General features: G+C 47.0%; 1 protein-coding gene across 2 annotated transcripts in view; it reads right to left on the bottom strand.

Annotated features, from left to right (window-relative positions):
- SATB2 (SATB homeobox 2) overlaps window positions 1-22,569 on the bottom strand; it is a 288,524-nt gene that overhangs the window by 41,244 nt on the left and 224,711 nt on the right. For both annotated transcript variants that reach the window (XM_075318964.1, XM_075318965.1), the window contains one exon: window positions 9,581-9,778. In XM_075318964.1, the coding sequence (XP_075175079.1) occupies window positions 9,581-9,778 (198 nt within the window). The remainder of the gene's footprint in view (window positions 1-9,580; window positions 9,779-22,569) is intronic.

The raw sequence follows: 22,569 nt of genomic DNA, 5'->3' as shown, positions 1-22,569 counted from the left end.
AGATGGTGGAGGGTGTGTGCTGGGGCCCTGATAAGGTATCTCATCATTATCAGCACAGCCTTATAATAGCCCCTTGGCTTTGCACCCTCACCTGATCACCTGTGCACAAGATAATCTACTAATACCTGCTCTGTCTATCTTCATTATTGCTTTAAGGTTATCTGGCAGTTCAAGAGTTAACAAGGGCTAAATTCTACATAAATGATATGCACTATCTACATGTTAGATTTTCTTGACACTATTTCTATACAAATCTTTACAGACACTATTTTACACAGTACCCACAGTGGTCAGCTGCTCATACAAACACTCCTTTTGGGAACATTATGACAAGCACACCCCATTCACAGTACCGTCCAAAGGACAGTTGGCAAATATGTAGCATGATGGTGGTAAAGTTATTTCAGCAGGGAAGAAGAAAAGAAAAGACCAATATCCAGGGGATTGGGGTTCTGTGACGGAGAGTCTACATTAGATAATGGTATCAGGGCCAGCTCTAGGTTTTCATGGGCCCCGGGCGAAAAAGTCTCAGTGGGTCTCTTTAACATGTACCACCAGGTAGAGCTGTCTCCCCTCCCTGTTACCTGTCTCCTCCCCTGTGCTCTGTCTTCCTCCCCTGTGCACTGCTTCTTTCTCCTGTCTGTGGTTTCCTTCCCCTGTGCGCGGTTTCCCTCCCCTGTGGGTTGTCTCCCTCCCCTGAGTGTGCTTTCCCTGAACCCTGTGCATGGTTTCCCTCCCCTGCGGGTTGTCTCCCTCTCCTGAGTGTGGTTTCCCTGAACCCTTTTCGTTGTCTCAAATCCCTGGTTTCCCTCCCCGATGTGCTGTCTACCCCACCCCTGTGTGCTGTCTCTCCACCCATCCCATGCACTGTGTACCCCCCCTCCTGTATGCTGTCTCCCCCCGTGCAATGTCTTCCCCCTTCATCACCTTGCACTGTCATCAGCAGAGCTGTGCCACTGTACCAGGTGGTACAGGAGATCAGCACTGCTCCACAGGTGACGTCACTAGTCTTTGCCGGGGATAATGACGATGTTCTGCTGCCGGCTTATTATTCATAAGCTGACAATATTCCAGCTCGGGACGCTACGCTCATCACACAGGGAATGAAGAAAGACACTGCAACAGGTAAACAGTTACCCTGGACCCCATACACAAGTAAGTTCTGGGGACACCGTCCAGCAAGCAGCGTGGATGATGTCACCGGCGACAAGTGGCCCTCCCACTGTATCTGATAAAAAGTCTGTAACTGGTGTGGTGCAGGGCAGATCAAAGTGCGCCTGCGCAGGATCTCACTGTCGGCTAGTGTAGATGACGTAGAACGCATCATCTACACTAGCTTCAGAAGGAGGACAAAGATGGCCGAAAGAGGAGGCGCGGGACCCAGAGAACGGAGACGCCCATCCGACCAGTCTGCTCCGCACCGACCATTAGGTAAGTATTATAAACATCCGGTGACAGGTTCCCTTTAAGGAAGAGGAGGGCAAAGAGTTACAAAACAAGTAAATGGGGAGATGCACTGGACGGTTTGGCCATATCAAGAGTACATGAAGTGCCTGTACTTTGTTTGAATTGTTATATTGTGTCGACAGATTTTCCTTCACACAAGTTTGTAGTGTTACAGCATGCAGTTGGTGGGAACCATTAAGCATATGCGGTTTTCTAACACGTTCTGCTCCAGTATTTGCTAAGACTTTCTGTCTCCCAATAGCAGGGCCAACACTTTCACCTGAGCCTAATGAGGAGCACATACAAAACCTGCACTAAAGTAAATGGGAACATTGGGCCTTCTGCGACCTTTGCACTACTTCACCAAAAATCAATAGGGAAATATCCTCTTTAGAGAATAAGAAGAAAGAAACTCTAGCATCACATATTGGATGTAGCAATCCTAAAAGTCAATATCAATCCTTTTAATGAGCCTTGCCATATGAATTAGGATGTGAAACTAAACCAGAAACTCCATTCGCAGACACATGTTTAAGGGTGTTTGCCGCTCATCAGTGCAAAGCAGAAGTGGTTTAGGTCAGTGAGAGACCTCTGTTGGGGTAAAGTTTCTCGTTGCGGACAGCATAAGTTGACAAAAAGACTTATAGGCCCTACAATGCTCGCTGGAAATTAATATGTGCTAATAGTCTCTTTGACAACTTGGCACTCTCCACAAGGGGAATAGTTTCTCAGACTTACTAACAATCAAGGAGCAGACACTTACTAAAGATTTCCGTGAATTAAGATGGTGTTGCTATATTTTAAGTGCATATGATGAAAATTGCAAAGATTCCACTTTAAGAACTATTTGGTGATTGATATTAGGAATAGAAGTTGTTGTTCTGTATGGATCATAGTTACATAGTGTTGTTACATATATAGTTACATAGGTTGAAAAAAGACCTAGGTCTGTCTAGTTCAACCTTCCTCCACTAATTGTACACTTTTTCATTAAGTCATTTATCGATTTTTACAAGTCACCTTAGGGACTTCCTGATGGATTCCCGATTATTATATGGCTTTAAAATCAGCGTCAAGTGCTTGATTCTCCATAGGATTGTGCCTAATATTTGTACAACAAAATATATTTGTTTTTCTGTAATGTACCACACTCTACATACCTCCCAACCGTCCTGGATTCAGTGGGACTGTCCCAGTTCACTGCTTTTGACCCGGCTCCTCCTCTCAGTACAGTGAATAAATTAACTCCAGAAGAGCAGTAAATAAATTAAATTCTCATCTGCTCTGGTTTCCAGAACTCATGAGCTTGGGAACTCTTTGCCTATAGGCAGCAGCTCTACGAATGAGCCCCTGCCTACTGAGGGGCATAGGAAAATTTGGTAATCTTGACCCGTATTGCAGTCAGAGAATCCAGAAGCAAATTATTCAACTACATAGAGATATAGTTAGATGTAATACTCTATCTCTATGTAGGTGAAGGGAAAAAGTTTGATTCTTTTGTTCCTATAAAACTACTATGAAGAAATGAGGAAAAAAAATGACAAGTAAAAATACTTTGTCCCTCTTTCTGTTCTCCAAAAGTTGGGCGGTATGCACTCTGTGCTCTCTTACTGCACCCAGAAAGCGCCCATCTCTCACCATTTTACACTGATTTGTATTCTATCTCCGCTTTCTCCACAGCATGAAATGCTGACATATACTCTGCTTCTATCACTGTTTTTAACAAAGGTCTTACATATTTTAATACAAGTTTTGTGAGATTCCAGATCATCTTATAGCCAGAAATAAAAAACTGGACTTTCTGAATTTTTGATTTATCACATGTCATTAAAAGAATTTATATAATGTAGATATTTTCATAATAATGTACATTTTTTTATATACTATTGATCAGTCTGTGGTTGACAGTATACAATATACTGCTTATAAAGAATGCATCCATTGTACAGGTGGAGGCAATATTTTTACTATACTTCTTTGTTCATAGAATACGTTAAAAAATATAGGTCACAAAGAGATAACAACATATATTGTAGATAAAGCAGATGTGTGCGGTAATCATATATAGGAAAAAGTCAAACACTAAGTCTGCGTTTTACATTCAGGAAACACTCTAAGTACATTTTGTAATGCTAAAATCAATGTGCATATGTTCCTAAAGTAACCCACAATACACAGATAACGATGTATGGCCCTGAGACAGCCATGATACGTTATGTAACATAATTCAGTAACGCAGATTACTGCAATACTTCATATAAAGAGCATAATACACAGCTTCCCCGAAGTCTGAAGTATACTAAAAATGACACTAAATTATGGAAGTTCAATATTTATAAGCAGGCTGAAATATAATCCTGATAGAATAATCACAAAGTAATTGGATGACATATCTGAGATCATTCCTAACTACTATGCAGCCGAAAGCTGAAAATATGGAGAGATCTGGTGATCCCAAATCAGATAACGAGGGTTTTCTGCTCCTTACTGCTCCTTTTCATTAGATTGGTCTCCTGAAGATTATCTGATCTCTGGTGAGCTCTCCAAGGGGATCCTGGCAGAGAGGGGTCAATTTGTGTGTAGTACCACCACAGAGAATGTAAAGTTTAAAGGGAACCTGTCAGGTGCAATATGCACCCAGAATCACAAGCAGTTCTGGGTGCATATTGCTAATCCCTGCCTAACTATCCCTGTATATACTAGCATAGATAAAGAAATCTTTAGAAAAACTATTTCTAAAGATCCTTTATGATCTGCTAATGAGCTAGGGGACTAGTCCCAAGGGCGTTAGTTCCTGCGCTCATTCCACCTTCTTAGCATGATAGCACCCCCATCGGGTTGTGCTAACATTCTATTCAATGCTCACTGCCCAGTGTCATCACCAACAGTGACGCGCGTACCTGTGTCCATTGCATCGCCTCAGAACGCCAGGCATAGGGTCAGTGATCATGATCAGAAGTCCCCGGCACTTCCGGTCATGCGCACTACAGCAGTGTGAAGCCGGGATGCATAAGCCAAAGTTTTATTCTTCTAGCAACATTTTTTTGAGTTGTTTGTTTAATATGGCTTTCTTTTGGAGTACATGAAATGCTTAATATATCTTGCCTTATTTCTTTTTGTGGGAGTTGAACAAAGTAGTATTTCGTCCATTGTCCTTTCTTTATTTTAGGATATAACCGAATATGAATGAAATTCTGTGAAACAGTATAATTCCTGTGTGCGTTAGGGAACATGATACCAAATTTATACTCTTTATGTTTTCCTATTTTACAACATATTTTTTTTGTATCACCACATCCAAGAGACATACCATTGCTATTGTGCTAGCAGTGGGTGACGAACCGACACTAGTAAATGGTACCATTTGGGAGAACAGATGACTTTTTGATCAGTTCCTATTGGATGGTGAAGGTACAGTTATACATTTCTTTTATACTTTTATACTTCAGGTAATTATAGACATAGTGCTACCAAATATGAATAGATTTTTCTTTTTTAATTTTTTTTTTACTTCATTCGTTATTATTATGCATGTTCCATTTTTTACTTAAGATTTGTTTTTATTATTATATTATATTACATTATTTTTAATTTAGCAAAAAAAAAATCTCTATTAATCATCTTTTTATAGCCTCTCTGTGGGACCTAATCATGCTATCATATTTCTATATTGCAGTGTATTAATGCCTAGTAGGGATGAATAGGCATGCAATGATGGCAGATCTAGGACATTCATTAGGGACTAGGTGCAATGAAAGCATATTGGCAGCAATCGACTGAGAGAAAGGACTAACTCCATGTGTCTAACCACTTAGACGCTATGGCATTATTCACTGCAGCGTCAATGGGGGTCAACTGCTGGGCCTTGAGTTATCTACCGTTCCTAAATGTTACAGTAGGATGTCAATTGTTATTTACAGTTGGCTGATGATGCCAGTAGCAGCACAATAATGTTTAATTAGTAAGCCTTATCAACCTCCTCCTCAAAATGTAAAGAATTGTTACAAATGTGTATATGTATATGTAGTGTAGTAGAAAGCAGAATTGTAAAGCCCGCTTTACACGCTACAAGATATCTTACGATGTGTCGGCGGGGCCACGTCGTAAGTGACGCACATCCGGCATCGTAAAGTATGTTGAAGCATGTGACAGCGACGTACAACTGCGATTGAACGAAAAACCGTTCATCGCATGGACGTCGTTCATTCCTGACGAATTGAATGTCAGATTGTTCATCGTACCCGGGGTAGCACACATCGCAGTGTGTGACACCCCGGGAACGATGAACAGATCTCACCTGCCTCCTGCGGCTCCCGGCCCACAATGTGGAAGGAAGGAGGTGGGCGGGATGTTTACGTCCCGCTCAGCTCCGCCCCTCCGCTTCTATTGGCCAGCTGCCGCGTGACGTTGATGTGACGCCAAATGTCCCTCCCACTCCAGGAAGTGGACGTTCGCTGCCCACATCGAGGTCATATGGAAGGTAAGTATGTGTGACGGGGGTTAATCGTTTGTGCAGCACGTTCAACAAATTGAACGTGCTGCACATACGATGGGGGCGTTGCAAATCGCATACAATATCGTATGCAAAATTGCAACGTGTAAAGCAGGCTTAAGACAGAGAAGCGCAATGTGATTGTGTCTGAAGAAGAAGATGGAATCTCCGCAACGCATTACATATTAAATCTCTTTCAAGTTTACTTGGATTGTGTCTGCAACCCTTTCATCACCACTTCATCCCTATGTAGTGTAGTGTGTGTGTAATAGTGTACTCATCTACAAAGCTATTCTGCTCGCCTTCTCGGTGATGTCATCGCTCTTCTCAGTGATGTCATCGCTCTTCTGACTCTATGATTTATGTGTGAGCTTGAAGTCTCTTATAAAATTTAAGTCTAAAGAGCCTCATTCTGAGCCTTGTTCTGATGCTCCATATACTTACATTGTAAAAGCCACTTCCAGATCACATAAAGTGCAGTGGGATATGGAGAGTCTGAAGAGCGGTGACATCACTGAGAAGAGGAGCAGAACGGTGCTGGATTCCAGAAAGGTTGGCAGTAAGTGAGTATATTATCCCACACCTTCATAGGAGAGCTTCTTTAATAGTATCTCATTTAGTGGAAAGGGATGGAAGAAAGATATAGTCTGGGATTAATTAAAAGGTCTGTTTTTTAATAGAAACACTACCATTCTTGTCTTCAGGCTTTGTCTGGTATTACATCAGATTTCTGATATGGTTGTCATGTATGACTGAATGGTGCAATATAAAGCATTTAAATGCTTGCGTGAAAAGAATTTGGGATCACAACAGGATCTATAGATGAAGGATATGCTTGTCACAAAAGAAAACACATGAACTTTATCTCATGAACAGTGAAGGGTAGTCTAAATAAATCTCTCATTTCAGTTTAATAGCACTTAATGCAAAATACGGGTTTGTCAAGGATTCCTGTTCATAGCTATATCTAATTGAAAAATAGAGGTACATAAAAAAACAAGTCCATCAAGAACATGACATTACACTGTAATTGTTGACAAAGAGTTCACAGCCTTATGCAACAAATGAAAAATTACAGATGTAGACGGGATATTAGAATGTGACTATCATTCAGGTGCGTGTCTACAGATGTACATACCAGATTTTTCCACTACCTGCATTTCTTAACAAATGATCTTTGCTGACACAGCGATAGCAGAAAATTATAAGATTATCTGGCACAGGACAGGTTAAAGCCTTCCATATCTAGCTGGTGAGATTCTCCCCTTATTGCTCGTATCCTTCATGTACTTTAGTAGAGACAAATCTTCACGAGCAATAAGGCCTTTTGCAGTGTAGGCCAGAGGCCATACTTAAACTAAGGTAGAGAGGTGAGAAGTAGATCCCTAGTGAGAAGTTTATGAGATAGGAGGCAGGTAAAGCCTCAGAAGCAATTGTAGAATGTCTCGAAGGTGCAGCAGAGTTTTCGATAGATAAGGCTGTAATCTTGCCATGCTGCAGCTTACACATCACATTCTTTTGCAGGGGTTTTCAATGCTTTATTATGGCAAGTGTTTTATTTTAATGAATATTATCATCGTAGGTATCTGAACTTTCATTTGTATTTGATGACTGATTTTATATCTTTTATGGGTAATGTTAGAGCGATGGCACAAAGATTCGGTTAGACAGCTCAATCCAATGATTGGGTTGCATAAGGAGTTAAGATATGTAGGACGTTTGATGTAGGCATTGTCCAACAGGTCATCAATCATAGAAAATGTGAGGATGGTGAGTACCACCTCTTTGCCCATGGTGAGATCTATTGAATCACATTGGTGGCCATTGGTGTAACTAAAATGTTAATTGATCTCACAGCAAGTAGGAACTAATAAATGTCTGCACTTTGTAACAGTTCCTTCATCTACTAGAGTTCTTTACTCTTCTTATGAAGTTCATTCTTAGTTACAACTTGGAACATGGTCTTGCATGATTATAAAAAGTAGAATTTCTCATGTGGACATAGTTCAGAACAAGACCTTGGACAGGTCTCGGAGAGGCTCCAGCTAAATATCTGACTGCAAATGGCTGAGTTCTGACAGTGTGTAATATGGACATTGTCATGGTTCTGCTCTGTCTCTTCAAGTGGGTAGTCACGTGACCATATTGCAATTTTGTGGTCACCTGCAGACTAACGTCTCATCCTATTTTCTCAATAGACCATTGAGAGTAGAAAGAAAACTTACTAGTCAACGCATGACCACAAACGCACTCTTGTAGTCACGTTATGGTCCACTCGATTAAGCAAGAGGGTGAAATCCTGAAAGTGTCCACATTGCACACTGTCAGGATCTAACAATCTGCAGTGCCATACAGTGACTGCAGAAATGTAGCTGAATCCTGGAAAACCCTTTAAGTTAAAAAAAATCAAAGATGAATTACTCAAATTACTTATTTTTCCTACGTTATATGGAGACATCAATTGTGGTTAGGGTTAATAATTATATTTCCATATTTACCACACCAACAGCAATTTTCCTTTGAGCGCTCCATGAATAATAATTATAGAAATATCACATTTTGAAGTCAGAACCTGAAAATTATACATATTTCCAGAATAATTGATCTTTCCTAGACCTTATTAAAATATATAAAGTTATAAGAAGTTCAGCTGGGCTTCCCTCTTTCACCTACTCAGAGGTTTTCACGGTGTTTTCCAAGTTTTCATTGACCAATTTTGCAAGACTTCCCTTCTCCTATGCAAATTACTGACTGAATTGCTTCTTCTCTTTTAAAGTAACTTGTTTATCAGATGCTGTGTGTAATATTAATATACGATTTGGTGTTCCAGCTGCTGCAGAACATCATAATACATACCTTAGGCAAAGTTATAACGCTACAGCTGATCTGGGATGGGAGCATAGCTGGGCATGGAATAAGGGAAATAGAGGTTGCCTCCTTGTTCTCTTGTTTGATACAGTTTCTAAAGGTTGATCCCTCATCGATAATAGATATGTGGCAGTGGCGTAGGGTTTTTCAAAGGGGTGTTCACACCCTTTCATCATGTGGATGCCAAGACAATCGGCTGATCTCCCATTTTTCTGTTCCTTATTCTCCAAGTAAGCAGCTGATTTCTGCAGGGGAAGCCAGGCTGTACCAGGCAGAGTCCCTGTAGTTTGTACGGAATCAGATAAATGTAATGTGAGGGTGGCTTGAGTCCACCATGGGGCTCGCTAATATATAACATTTCAGGGTTCTGGTGAATCAAATATAGATCTGTGTATAAACCTTGTAATGATCCTGTGAAATAATTTTTCAGGATTTATTAGTTGTCATACAATAGGCTCCAGTGGTGCCCAACAGACCCCACCCAAAAGGGGACAGTAGGCTACTGCCAATCTATCTGACGTTTTGACCTGTGACCTGTACCAATCCACTCAGCTTGTGACCTCCTACTTTTTTTAAATTGCATTACTAAATTTTACTTTTATTATAATTATTACTAAGGTATTACATTGTATCATAAAAACAATTTACAATATAATGCAGGATAATGTAAGATGTAGAAATGATGCAGGAGGTACAATATCAATTCAATTAATTCATTGCCGTGTACTTTTCGGCCTGTAGTGGTCAGGACTGAAGACTTTTGGTATTTCTTACCTGCACCGGTTCAGGGGTTAGCTGGACTACATGCTGAATGCGCTCACTATGATGATGTCTGGACTCTTCTTCATAAACAGCGTCTCTTTCATGCTGAGGGAGCCCAAGAAAACGACGAATGGTGCACAGATTCTCCCACAAAGTTCGGTTTTCTGGGCTTGGATTTTCTTTCCAGCGGAGAAGTTCGCAGAGCCAGCCCTGTAGGAAAAGAGGAAATAAAACAAGATTAGAAATTTGATAAGTTTAGGCTATTCTGTACGTCAGACTCATGAATAGACTTGATTGATATAGACTGTCCCATGACAACATTTTATTTACTTTTTTAATTGGCTCCAAGTGGTTATTATTGTCAGAAATACAGAACGAGCAAGGACTATCCCTTAACATAGACTTCAATGAGGTCTTCAGAAATAGCCAAACAAGGACAAGTGAGCAGGTAAATGAGCACGATACATTCAGAGCGTTTTGTTGGTGAACTTATGCAATAGGACAATCGCTGAACTGTGGTTTGAAGACATTTTAAAATAGACCTGATCTTCTCTGTAGAGTTGTCAGGAGTCATATCTATCTATATATATAATTGCCTTATTCTGTCTGTCTTGCTCCAAAATTGTGTCCTTACGGTGACAAACAGCGGATTGGCCGCTGGGCTCGCCATGGCCCCGCCCCCCCGCACGGATTGGCCGCTCGCGTCGGCTCCGCCCCCTTGCACGGATTGGCCTCTCACCCCGGCCCTCTGCACGCATTGGCAACTCGGCCACGCCCCGCCCACCTCACGCATTGCACGCTCGCTCTGGCCCCGCCGCCCGCACGCATTCCCCGAACCGACTCCCAGGTGAGTGCTGTACCCCCGGGAGCCCACATCAGCGTGGTGTGGGCTCCCATGCGAGCGGGGGGCGGGGTACGCTGGTAACCATGTAATATTGTAGCATGGTTACCAGCATACACCGGCTCCCAGGTGAGCACATCAAGGTCCTGCAGCGGCGGAACACACACACACACGCACACACATAAGAACAGACACACACACACACACATCAGATCACACTCACTCTCACACACACCTCACACACACATCAGATCGCATCCACACACTCACAACATCCCGTGATATCGCTTGCTTCTCGGCGGCGATACTGTGCGTGCAGTGACCTTCCAGGACCTTCCGGAGGATCACATGGCCGGAAGCATGTGGTATCTCCGGATGTTGTGACTGTGTGAGCGCGTATGTGCGATATCGTCAGTGTGTGTGTGCGTGTATGCGATCGGATGTGTGTGAGTGTGTTCTGATGTGTGTGTGTGTGTGTGAGTGTATGCGATCGGATCTGTGAGTGTCGGCAGAGGAGCACGGCGTGCAGCACAGCTGCTGGGACCGCCCACCGGTGGGCACAGGGAGAAGTGGGGTGTGTGTGTGAGTGTATGCGATCAGATGTGTGCGTGTATACTGTCTGATGTGTGACTGTGGAGCACGATGGGGGGTGCACAGCATGGGGGATGGAGCACGATGGGGAGTGCGCAGCATGGGGGATGGAGCACGATGGGGAGTGCGCAGCATGGGGGATGGAGCACGATGGGGAGTGCACAGCATGGGGGATGGAGCACGATGGGGAGTGCGCAGCATGGGGGATGGAGCACGATGGGGAGTGCGCAGCATGGGGGATGGAGCATGATGGGGAGTGCGCAGCATGGGGGATGGAGCACGATGGGGAGTGCACAGCATGGGGGATGGAGCACGATGGGGAGTGCGCAGCATGGGGGATAGAGCACGATGGGGAGTGCGCAGCATGGGGGATGGTGCACGATCGGGAATGCGCAGCATGGGGGATGGAGCACGATGGGGAGTGCGCAGTATGGGGGATGGAGCACGATGGGGAGTGCGCAGCATGGGGGATGGAGCACGATGGGGTGTGCGCAGCATGGGGGATGGAGCACGATGGGGGTTGCGCAGCATGGGGGATGGAGCACGTTTGGGAGTGCGCAGCATGGGGGATAGAGCACGATGGGGAGTGCGCAGCATGGGGGATGGAGCACGATGGGGAGTGCGTAGCATGGGGGATGTTGCACGTTTGGGAGTGCACAGCATGGGGAATGGAGCATGCTTGGGAGTGCGCAGCATGGGGGATGGAGCACGATAGGGAATGCGCAGCATGGGGAATGGAGCATGTTTGGGAGTGTGCAGCATGGGGGATGGAGCACGATGGGGAATGCGCAGCATGGGGGATGGAGCACGATGGGGAGTGCGCAGCATGGGGGATGGAGCACGATGGGGAGTGCGCAGCATGGGGGATGAGCACAATGGGGAGTGCGCAGCATGGGGGATGGAGCACGATGGGGGGTGCACAGCATGGGGGATGGAGCACGATGGGGGGTGCGCAGCATGGGGGATGGAGCACGATGGGGGGGTGCACACCTCCCCCCAAAACACACGCACACACCGCCACACACGCACTGCACAACACACCACACACACACTGGGAACCACAAACACTGCCCTACACAGACACCCTCACACACAGACAACGCTGCACACACACAACACCCAACACACAAACACCGCGGCACACACAAATATACGCACATACCGCACAACACACACACATTGCACAAAACATACCTCCCCCCAAAACACACACACCCCACACCCACACAAACCGCGCAACACACACACACAACGCTACAGACACACAGCGCTCTACAAACAACGCAACACACAAACAACACCGCTCTCACCCCCCGCCACACCCAGAGAACACCCAGAACATGTACAGCGCCCTACACAAACACTTGGTAACTACACACAACAACATCTATATATATATATATATATATATATATATCAAAAATCATACATTAACTACACAATACGTAAATTCTAGAATACCCGATGCGTAGAATCGGGCCACCTTCTAGTAATAGTATAACCACAATAAGAATAATTGTCTAACGATCAAGAACTGTATGAATATCTTCTGATTATGTTTTCTTAGGTGCTATAATCCATCATGCCTGCCTTACCATTTTTTACACAATCTTTCCTATCTCATGCTTAGATGAATCATGAATTTGCACACCTGACTTCTTCACCTCTATTTGTCAGCTGACAATATCAGAAATGAGATCTTCCAGATGTGTAGCTTGAAGCTGCTGGAACATTATGCAAATTGTATTTACATTTTATGAATGTGAATAAACAAAAGAGAAATCTAAATCAGATCAATATTTGCTGTGATCACCTTTGCTTGAAGAAAAGCATCAAAACATCATTTCTTTTAGGTCAAGTTGTAAACCGATTTTAAAGAAAGGGAGGTTGTTCCAAACATCATAGAGAACTAACCACAGATCTTTAGGGAATGTAGACTCATTCAAATTTCCCCTTCCTCTTCAGTATTTCCACACAATCTCAATGCTATTGAGAGCTTGGCTCTGGTGGTGATATCATCACCTTGATGGCTCCTTGTTCTGCATTATGGTCAATATAGTTCTTAATGACATTAGCTATGCATTTGAGGTGGTTGTCCTGCTGCAGAATACATTTAGAGACAATGAGACACCTCCCTGATGTTACTGCATGCTGTATAAGTAACTGCCTGTGTCTCGCATCATTGAGTACACTACCTGCGGAAATTCATTATTATATCACTTTCCAGCCCTTCTGCAATCAAACTTCCTTATGTTACATCCAAGTAATTCAAATTTGACTCATCAGTCCAGACACGGTAGAGTCGCTTGGCATTATTTTCATGTCAAATTTTTCCATGAAGTCCACTTCTGGCAAGACTTCACCAAACAGTAGATGAGTGTAATTGGGTCCCATTGGTTGCTGTCAGTTCTGAGATAATGACACTGCTGGGCTTCTTTTGATTGTTAAGGTGGCTTTACACACTGCAACATCGCAAACGACATCGCTGTAACGTCACCGGTTTTGTGACATAATAGCGACCTGGCCCCTGCTGTGAAGTTGTGATCGCTACAAATCGTTCAGGACCATTCTTTGGTCCTTTGTTTCCCGCTGTGCAGCAAAGTCTCAGTGTGTAAAGGGGACTTTACAGCAACTTCGTTAGTGACTTCCCTTTCAAAAAGCTGCTTTACAACGTCCCCAATGACTAGCTAGGTCATTCTGCAGGTCCGGATCGCTGTTGCGCCGTTGGCCAGGTCTGCCTGTTTGACAGCTCACCAGAGACTTTGTAGCAATCCCAGTCAGGTTGGGATCGCTGGTGGGATCGCTAGAAAGTCTCAGTGTGTAAAGGGGCCTTTAAAGTAAGCATGATGTGTCTTCCATCTGTTGCACTAAGGTTTCTTGGCTGGCCACCGTGTCTACGGTCTTCAAGGTTGCCAATTTCTTGGGGCTTCTTCTAAGGGTACGGTTCCACTTGCAATTTTCATGGACAAGTGCAATCCGATAAAACATCAGATTGCACTTGCACCCATACAAACCAATAGGCAGTGTCCATCTGCGTTTGAGTTCTCATGCCATAGCGGCATGCGGAATGAATCGCAGCATGCTGCGTTTTGCAGCGAGTCTCGGCTCACGCACCCTCATACAAGAGCCTCTTGCAGTATCTCAACGGCTCTGACATGGGGGGTAAAAAGAATGTTTTTGAATGCTGTGTCAAAATAAAAAAAAAAAACACTCTCCCTCCCCTGGAAATGTTCTATTTATGGCCGGACTGCCCAATCATTGACATCCAATAGGGTTCAGGCTCCAGGATCAAGTCCTGGTCCCGAATTGAACTCTATCTATAGTCCAGCTGAACCTGCGGGTCTGCTCATCTTTAATCACAGCCCAGTGCAGCTGTACCGTCTGCCTTTCCCTAAATCTTCGTCCTTATTCACATATCAGTTTTCTCATACTTTGTTTTTCACAGATAGAACTCATACTTATAATAGTGAATGGGGTCATTCACATGACCGATTTTTTTGTGGTTCAAAATCATTAATTCAAGTCCATGCGTCAGTGAAAAGGGAGTTAGGCCAAGGTAAGGAAACTTTTTTTTCACACACACAAGTAAAACTAATAAAAATCAAACCAAACTGATAAAATTCTGAAGAAAATAAGATCAAACTAATCAGTTCATTTTTCTTGTGTATGAACTGATGTGTGAATGAGTCCTTAGCATGTTAGAAAGTCACAACATGACATGCGTGTATATTGCTATGGTCGGTCATTTGCGGTCAGATCATAGCTGATATCCTGCTGTAGTACCTGTAGCAAACAGAGGACAAGTTCTTTTTGATTTATGTTGACTTTTTCAACACTTAAAAGTTGTTTTAAGGCAAAGTTAAGAAAATAGTAATACATTCCTGCACTGACGCTGCATTCCTGTTTAACGATTCCAATTTTCTCTTTCCAAAAAAACGAACCTTAAGACATCGAGCACAAGATGTTACATGCCCGAACGCTCTTCAAGTAAGGCCGGATGAGCTTAGTCACCAACCCTACTAACGTGAGCCGGCCATATGCAGACAACAGTAGTTTTTGCCAGGATAGGTAAGAAATGTTAATAAAATAAAGCTTTGGAATTTCTTGTAATGAGGTTTTCTAATTTCATTCAATATTTATTCTTCGGAATTGCGAAAATATCGGTAATTGGATTGGAATTTCTTTATACCGCTACAATCATTTTCAGATTTATTATTTCATCTGATCATCTTGACGATTCAATAATTGTCTCAATCAGATCTTTTCATCGAATCATTGTAAGAACCGCTATGGGTAAATCCAGTCTACCGAACGCTACAACCAATCTGTCAATAAGAGCCTCAAAGTGACTCTGTGTCTTACAGATTTAACAATTAACTCTTTAACCTCTAATGCCCTCATTTCCTCCCATCCTCCACTACACATCGCTCCCCAAACATAAATAAATAGGGGGGAAAAGGCAAGATTTGATTATCTTCGCTGTATCGGCCAAGGCAGAAACACCAGCTGTTCTTATTGTGCCTCGTCTTCCTCACGGCTCCGATGTTAATAGCCTGATCATTCCATTTTCTCCTTCAACTGGCGGCTGCACAGCACAGAGCAGAGACAGAGAGGGCTCCTGCCCATCTGTAGCAGCTGTAGGCAGTGAACTGTGAAGGCACTGGGGATTTATCGGGTAATCTGTAACACAAGACTGCCTTGTTTTTACAAGAGAAAGGCCACATTTGCACAGACCTGCTCTATTCTGGATGAGGGAAAGGATGAAAGATTTTTTTTTTTTTAGAAGTGAACAGATCCACGCTGCCCTACTACTCTACTTGTCACTGATCTATGCAACTTTTAACTTTGTGGTGCTGACAGCATTGTGAATGCACGTAGATATTATCGTCAGCTGAGAAATTACATATATATCCTCTGAATTGTAAAGCGCTGCGGAATATGTTGGCACTATAGAAATAAAGATTATTATTATTTTTATTTTTTTTATTATTATTATTATTATATAATTACTGCTGTAAAAACATCAGCCCTTAGATGCCCTCCGACACTTCCTAACAAAACTGGACAATAGTTTCTACGCAATAAGACCATGTGCCCACAAGACAACGTACCCACGGATTTTGCTGCGGAAAACCTGCAGATTTGTCTGGAATTTCTAGATAAATCCGCAGGTTCTAGGAAGTACAGACACTTCCCATGTTACCCTATGGGATTTGGGGAGTGCTGTATAAATGCTGCGGTATGTGCGGCTGCGGAATATGCCGTGGATTTCCCACAGCCGCACATAACTGCATGTCAATTATTCATGCGGAAATATCTGCGGAATTCCTGCTCTTCCACTATGGAGATACAGGGCAGAAATTCCGCAGGTATTTCCGCACTTGTCCCGCAGGTTTACCGCAACAACTCTGCACATATACCGCAGCAATGGAAAGCTGCGGATTCCGGGGAGCAGCTGCAGTAAACCTGCAGACAAACCTGCGGAAAAGTCCGCGAGTACGTTGTCCCGTGGGCACATAGCCTTAAAGTACCAAAAAAAAAAGGTAATACAATGCATTGAATTATTTGGACTAGTTTTGATAATATATCATATGGGAAATAAGTTATCGGATAATTTGCTGTTAGGCTCAAGTATCCTATCATGTGCAAAAGATAAAAGCACCACTTTTTGGGAGGCAGTTTTGATAGAAATAATGACATTTTCTGTAAACATTTAATTTAAAATATATGAGGACCTTAATTAATTACTTTTTGAGCCATGTTGGGCCATTTTGTGATTACGTGTCACGCTCCCCGGGTCCTTGGCTCCCCTCCCCGGGTCCTCTGCTCCGCTCCCCGGGTCCTCAGCCCCGCTCCCCGGCTCACCTGCCACGCTCCCCGGGTCCTTGGCTCCGGTGCCCGTCCTTCCCAGGCCCCCTGGTCTCCGATCGCGGCGCCCGACGGCTTCCCAGGCCCTGGCCGGCTCCCCTGCGTCCTCTTCTCAGCCTCCTTCCCTGGCTTCTGGCACCCGGGCTGCGCGCATGCGCATTAGGGCGCGCGCGCGGTCACTGACCCTTTCTTAAAGGGCCAGCGTCCATTAACAGGAAATGAGGCTAAACAGGTACAGGGTATAAAGGGGTGTATTGTCCAAGAGGGCGGGGCCTGATCTTCGTGTTTTCCAAGCTAGGAGTCAGGTCTCCTTGTGTCTTCGTGCCATACTCACGTATCTCTCTTCTAGAGCTGATCCTGCCTCGCCATCCGGTCCTGCTGAATCCCGAACCCCGCACGCTGTCCGTCTGCCATCTGACAGTCCGTACCATCTCGGATCCCTGCGGTGACCCGTCATCTCGCTCCAAAGGTTCCGGACCCCGCCTGACATCACCTCGGCTTCCGAACCTGAGCTACGTCACCCGGACTACCATCTGTGACGCCGTGGTCCCAGGGACTTCTTCGTTACACTCACTGGCACGGACTGTTCTACTGCCCATAGTGCTTCAGCTACCGGACTCCTTACCACCATCTTAGAGTTCGGCCCAGTGGATCCACCTCCTGGGTCTGCCCGACCGCCTGGCCCTGACAGTAAGATCAGGCCATGGATCCCGCTGCAGCACTAGCAGCCTTACAAGAGGAACTCCAACGCCAGCGTGAAGTCCAGACCCGCATGCTGAACTTTATGACTTCCGTGGACACCCGCCTGACCACGCTACAAGCGGCAGTCACGTCTTCGACATCCCAAGCCGCCACTAGTCAAGCCACGTCCCCCGCTCCCGTGGCTGCTTCTTCGGATGCTTCTAGACTGCGTTTGGCCTCACCACCCCGGTACGCCGGAGATCCCAAGTCCTGCAGGGGGTTTATAAACCAATGCTCCCTCCATTTCACGCAGCTGCCACATCTGTTTGCCTCCGACCAAGCCAAGGTCGCCTTCATCATGTCTCACCTGGAGGGCGAGGCACTGGCGTGGATGAACCCGTTGTGGGAGAAGGAGGACCCTATGACCAAGGATCTTCAAGAGTTCCTGCAGGCCTTTCGCAGCACCTTTGACGAGCCGGGACGCGCCTCTGCGTCTGCTTCATCCCTCCTCCGCTTACGTCAAGGAACACTGACGGTGGGCCAATACGCCATCCGTTTCCGCACTTTGGCTTCAGAACTCGGGTGGAATAATGAGGCCCTAACAGCCGCCTTCTGGGAAGGACTCTCGAGTCGCATCAAAGATGAGTTGGCGGGTCGTGACGTGCCCTCCACCCTAGATGCCCTGATTGCCCTAGCAACTCGAGTGGACATTCGTTTTCAGGAGCGCTCCAAAGAGCTGTCTCGTGAGAGACGTCCGGTACGGCATTCCTCTCCTCCACAGAAGCCCTCCGTATCTCAGTCATCAACAGCTGGGATTCCCGTCCACGAGCCCATGCAGATCGACCGAGTACGACAGTCTGAACAACGTCGAGCAGAGCGGCTCGCCAAGGGTCTCTGCTTTTACTGCGGAGAGGACACACACCTCCTACGCTCCTGTCCGGAAAGGCCGGGAAACTCCAAAGCCTAGGGTTGGTAGGAGAGGCCACCCTAGGTGCTGGGACTCTCTCAGACCCGGTTATGTGGACTGTGCAAGTGTCAACGGGAGAGATGCGCTTCACGGCTGAGGCATACCTCGACTCTGGAGCAGCAGGCAATTTCATCCAGCAGGCCACGGTGGACAAGTACCAGCTGCCTGTTACTCCACTCGAGAAGCCCCTAGTGATTGCCTCTGTGGATGGGAGACCCCTCTCTGATACCATCTCCTGGGTCACCAGTCCGGTCGAACTGCGTATCGGTGCCCTGCACACCGAGAACATCGCTCTCTACGTCCTTCCACACATGTCCCATCAAATCCTGCTGGGACTTCCCTGGTTGCGGACACACGAACCATCAGTCAGCTGGGGTACTGGCGAAATCACCCGATGGGGTCCTGCTTGTCATGAGAAGTGTCTGAAGTCCATACAACCCATCCGACGACCTCCGGTTCCAGAGAACCTACCGGAACTGCCTTCGGCCTATTGGTCCTTCGCAGACGTCTTTGACAAGAAGGAGTCTGAGGTACTTCCGCCACACCGTCCCTACGATTGTGCCATCGACCTGCTCCCAGGAACTACACCGCCTCGAGGACGGATATATCCGTTGTCTCCAGCCGAAACCAGGGCCATGTCTACCTACATCACAGAGAGCCTGGCAAGGGGATTCATCCGGAGATCCTCCTCTCCTGCGGGAGCAGGCTTCTTCTTCGTTAAGAAGAAAGAGGGTGACCTACGCCCATGCATCGACTACCGGGGTCTGAATCAGATCACCGTAAAAAACAAGTACCCTCTGCCGCTCATCCCCGAATTGTTCGACCGGCTCAGAGGAGCCCGTGTGTTCACCAAGCTGGATCTTCGGGGTGCCTACAACCTAGTTCGTATCCGCTCTGGGGACGAATGGAAGACCGCGTTTAATACTCGCGATGGGCATTATGAATACTGCGTGATGCCCTTCGGCCTGTGTAACGCACCAGCAGTCTTCCAAGAATTGGTGAACGACATATTCCGGGACCTCCTCTACATCTGTGTAGTAGTTTATCTGGATGACATCCTTATCTTCTCTCCGGACCTCCAAACCCACAGAGAGAACGTACAGCTGGTTCTACAAAGACTGAGAGAGAATCGTCTCTACGCCAAATATGAGAAGTGTGTCTTTGAGCAGTCTTCTCTCCCTTTCCTGGGATACATCATCTCGGGCACTGGACTGCAGATGGATCCAAAGAAGGTCTCCTCCATACTCACCTGGCCTCCCCCTTCTGGACTGAAGGCAATCCAACGGTTCCTGGGATTCGCCAACTACTACCGCCAGTTTATCCCTCACTTCTCTGCCCTGACTGCTCCTCTCTCCGCTTTGACCAAAAAGGAGGCTAATCCAAAGGACTGGTCACCTGCGGCCGACGCCGCGTTTTGCTCACTGAAGCGAGCATTTGCCTCCGCTCCTGTACTCCACCGTCCGGAGTTAAACCGCCAGTTCACCTTGGAGGTGGATGCCTCCTCCTCGGGAGCCGGAGCAGTGCTCATGCAGAAGTCCTCCTCCGGCAAGATGGTGACGTGCGGTTTCTTCTCCAAGAGCTTCTCAGCGCCTGAACGTAATTACACCATCGGTGACCGAGAACTATTGGCGGTCAAACTGGCTCTGGAGGAGTGGCGCTACCTTCTGGAAGGAGCAGTGTACCCCGTGATTATCTACACGGACCACAAGAACCTGGAATACCTGCGGTCCGCTCAGCGACTGAACCCACGGCAAGCCAGGTGGTCCCTATTCTTTGCCAGGTTTGACTTCCAGCTCCATTTCCGACCCGCGGACAAGAATGTACGCGCTGATGCCTTGTCTAGGTCTTTCATGCCCATGGAGCAGGAGGAAGAGACTACCCAACCCATCATCTCTCCTAGCAAGATCATTCCGGTGGCCCCTGTCACCCTGGCCCAGATACCGCCCGGAAAGACCTATGTCTCTGAGACTGACAGGCAAAAAGTGTTACACTGGGGTCATGCCTCAAAAACAGCCGGTCATGCAGGCCAGAAGAGAACATGGGGTGCGATTGTACGCCATTACTGGTGGCCATCCCTTCGCACGGACGTCGCTGCTTTTGTCTCTGCCTGCTCCTCTTGTGCCAGGAACAAGACGCCCAAACACCTGCCCTATGGCCGTCTTCTGCCGCTGCCTATACCCTCAGTTCCGTGGCAACACATAGCGATGGATTTTATTACGGACTTGCCATTATCCTCTGGACACACAGTCATATGGGTCGTGGTGGACCGGTTCTCCAAAATGGCTCACTTCATCCCCATGGCTGGACTGCCCTCTGCTCAGGAACTCGCGGAAGCCTATATACATCACATCTTCCGCTTGCATGGCTTTCCATCCCACATCGTGTCCGACAGAGGAACTCAGTTCACCTCCCGCTTCTGGAGGGCGCTCTGCAAACATCTGGGAGTAACTCTGGACTTTTCTTCTGCATACCATCCTCAGTCTAATGGCCAAGTGGAGAGGGTCAATCAAATCTTGACATCCTTCTTACGTCACTATGTCAACGCCCATCACGACGACTGGTCCACGCTTCTGCCTTGGGCTGAATTCTCACATAACCACCACATCAGTGAGTCGTCCTCCAGCTCTCCCTTCCATGTCGTTTACGGACTTCAGCCCTCCGTCCCATTGCCTATATCCCCTTCTTCGGATGTCCCTGCGGCTGATACTGTAGCCCGTGACTTCGCTACCATTTGGGACTCTGTCAAGGCGTCCCTTGGACGCGCTTCCCAGCGGATGAAGAAACACGCTGACAAGAGGCGTCTGGACCCTCCGTGTTTCTCTCCTGGTGACCTGGTCTGGCTTGCTTCCCAGTACATCCGATTGAAGATACCTTCCTACAAGCTGGGTCCTCGCTACATCGGGCCGTTTAAGGTCCTCAGCAAGATCAATGAGGTCTCCTACAAGCTACAGCTCCCGGCCACGATGAGGATACCCAACTCATTCCACGTCTCCCTGCTCAAGCCGGTTGTCCTTGGTCCCTTCTCCGCTGCTGCCAGTCCGGCTCCTCCACCTATTGCCGATGACGACGTCTATGCGGTAAGGGATATCGTGGCCATGAAGACCGTACGAGGTCGACAGTTCTTCCTGGTGGACTGGGAGGGGTATGGTCCTGAGGATAGGTCCTGGGAGCCCAGGGAGAACGTGGGCACTCCTCTGATCCGTGCCTTCATGTCCCGGTTGCGGGGAGGGGGGCGTGGGGGGGGGGGGTACTGTCACGCTCCCCGGGTCCTTGGCTCCCCTCCCCGGGTCCTCTGCTCCGCTCCCCGGGTCCTCAGCCCCGCTCCCCGGCTCACCTGCCACGCTCCCCGGGTCCTTGGCTCCGGTGCCCGTCCTTCCCAGGCCCCCTGGTCTCCGATCGCGGCGCCCGACGGCTTCCCAGGCCCTGGCCGGCTCCCCTGTGTCCTCTTCTCAGCCTCCTTCCCTGGCTTCTGGCACCCGGGCTGCGCGCATGCGCATTAGGGCGCGCGCCGCGGTCACTGACCCTTTCTTAAAGGGCCAGCGTCCATTAACAGGAAATGAGGCTAAACAGGTACAGGGTATAAAGGGGTGTATTGTCCAAGAGGGCGGGGCCTGATCTTCGTGTTTTCCAAGCTAGGAGTCAGGTCTCCTTGTGTCTTCGTGCCATACTCACGTATCTCTCTTCTAGAGCTGATCCTGCCTCGCCATCCGGTCCTGCTGAATCCCGAACCCCGCACGCTGTCCGTCTGCCATCTGACAGTCCGTACCATCTCGGATCCCTGCGGTGACCCGTCATCTCGCTCCAAAGGTTCCGGACCCCGCCTGACATCACCTCGGCTTCCGAACCTGAGCTACGTCACCCGGACTACCATCTGTGACGCCGTGGTCCCAGGGACTTCTTCGTTACACTCACTGGCACGGACTGTTCTACTGCCCATAGTGCTTCAGCTACCGGACTCCTTACCACCATCTTAGAGTTCGGCCCAGTGGATCCACCTCCTGGGTCTGCCCGACCGCCTGGCCCTGACAGTAAGATCAGGCCATGGATCCCGCT

This window comes from Anomaloglossus baeobatrachus, chromosome 7 (assembly GCF_048569485.1).
Source record: "Anomaloglossus baeobatrachus isolate aAnoBae1 chromosome 7, aAnoBae1.hap1, whole genome shotgun sequence".
Taxonomy (NCBI): Eukaryota; Metazoa; Chordata; class Amphibia; order Anura; family Aromobatidae; genus Anomaloglossus; species Anomaloglossus baeobatrachus.
Note: the sequence above shows the minus strand (reverse complement) of the source record. Positions and strands in the feature narration are given on the sequence as shown.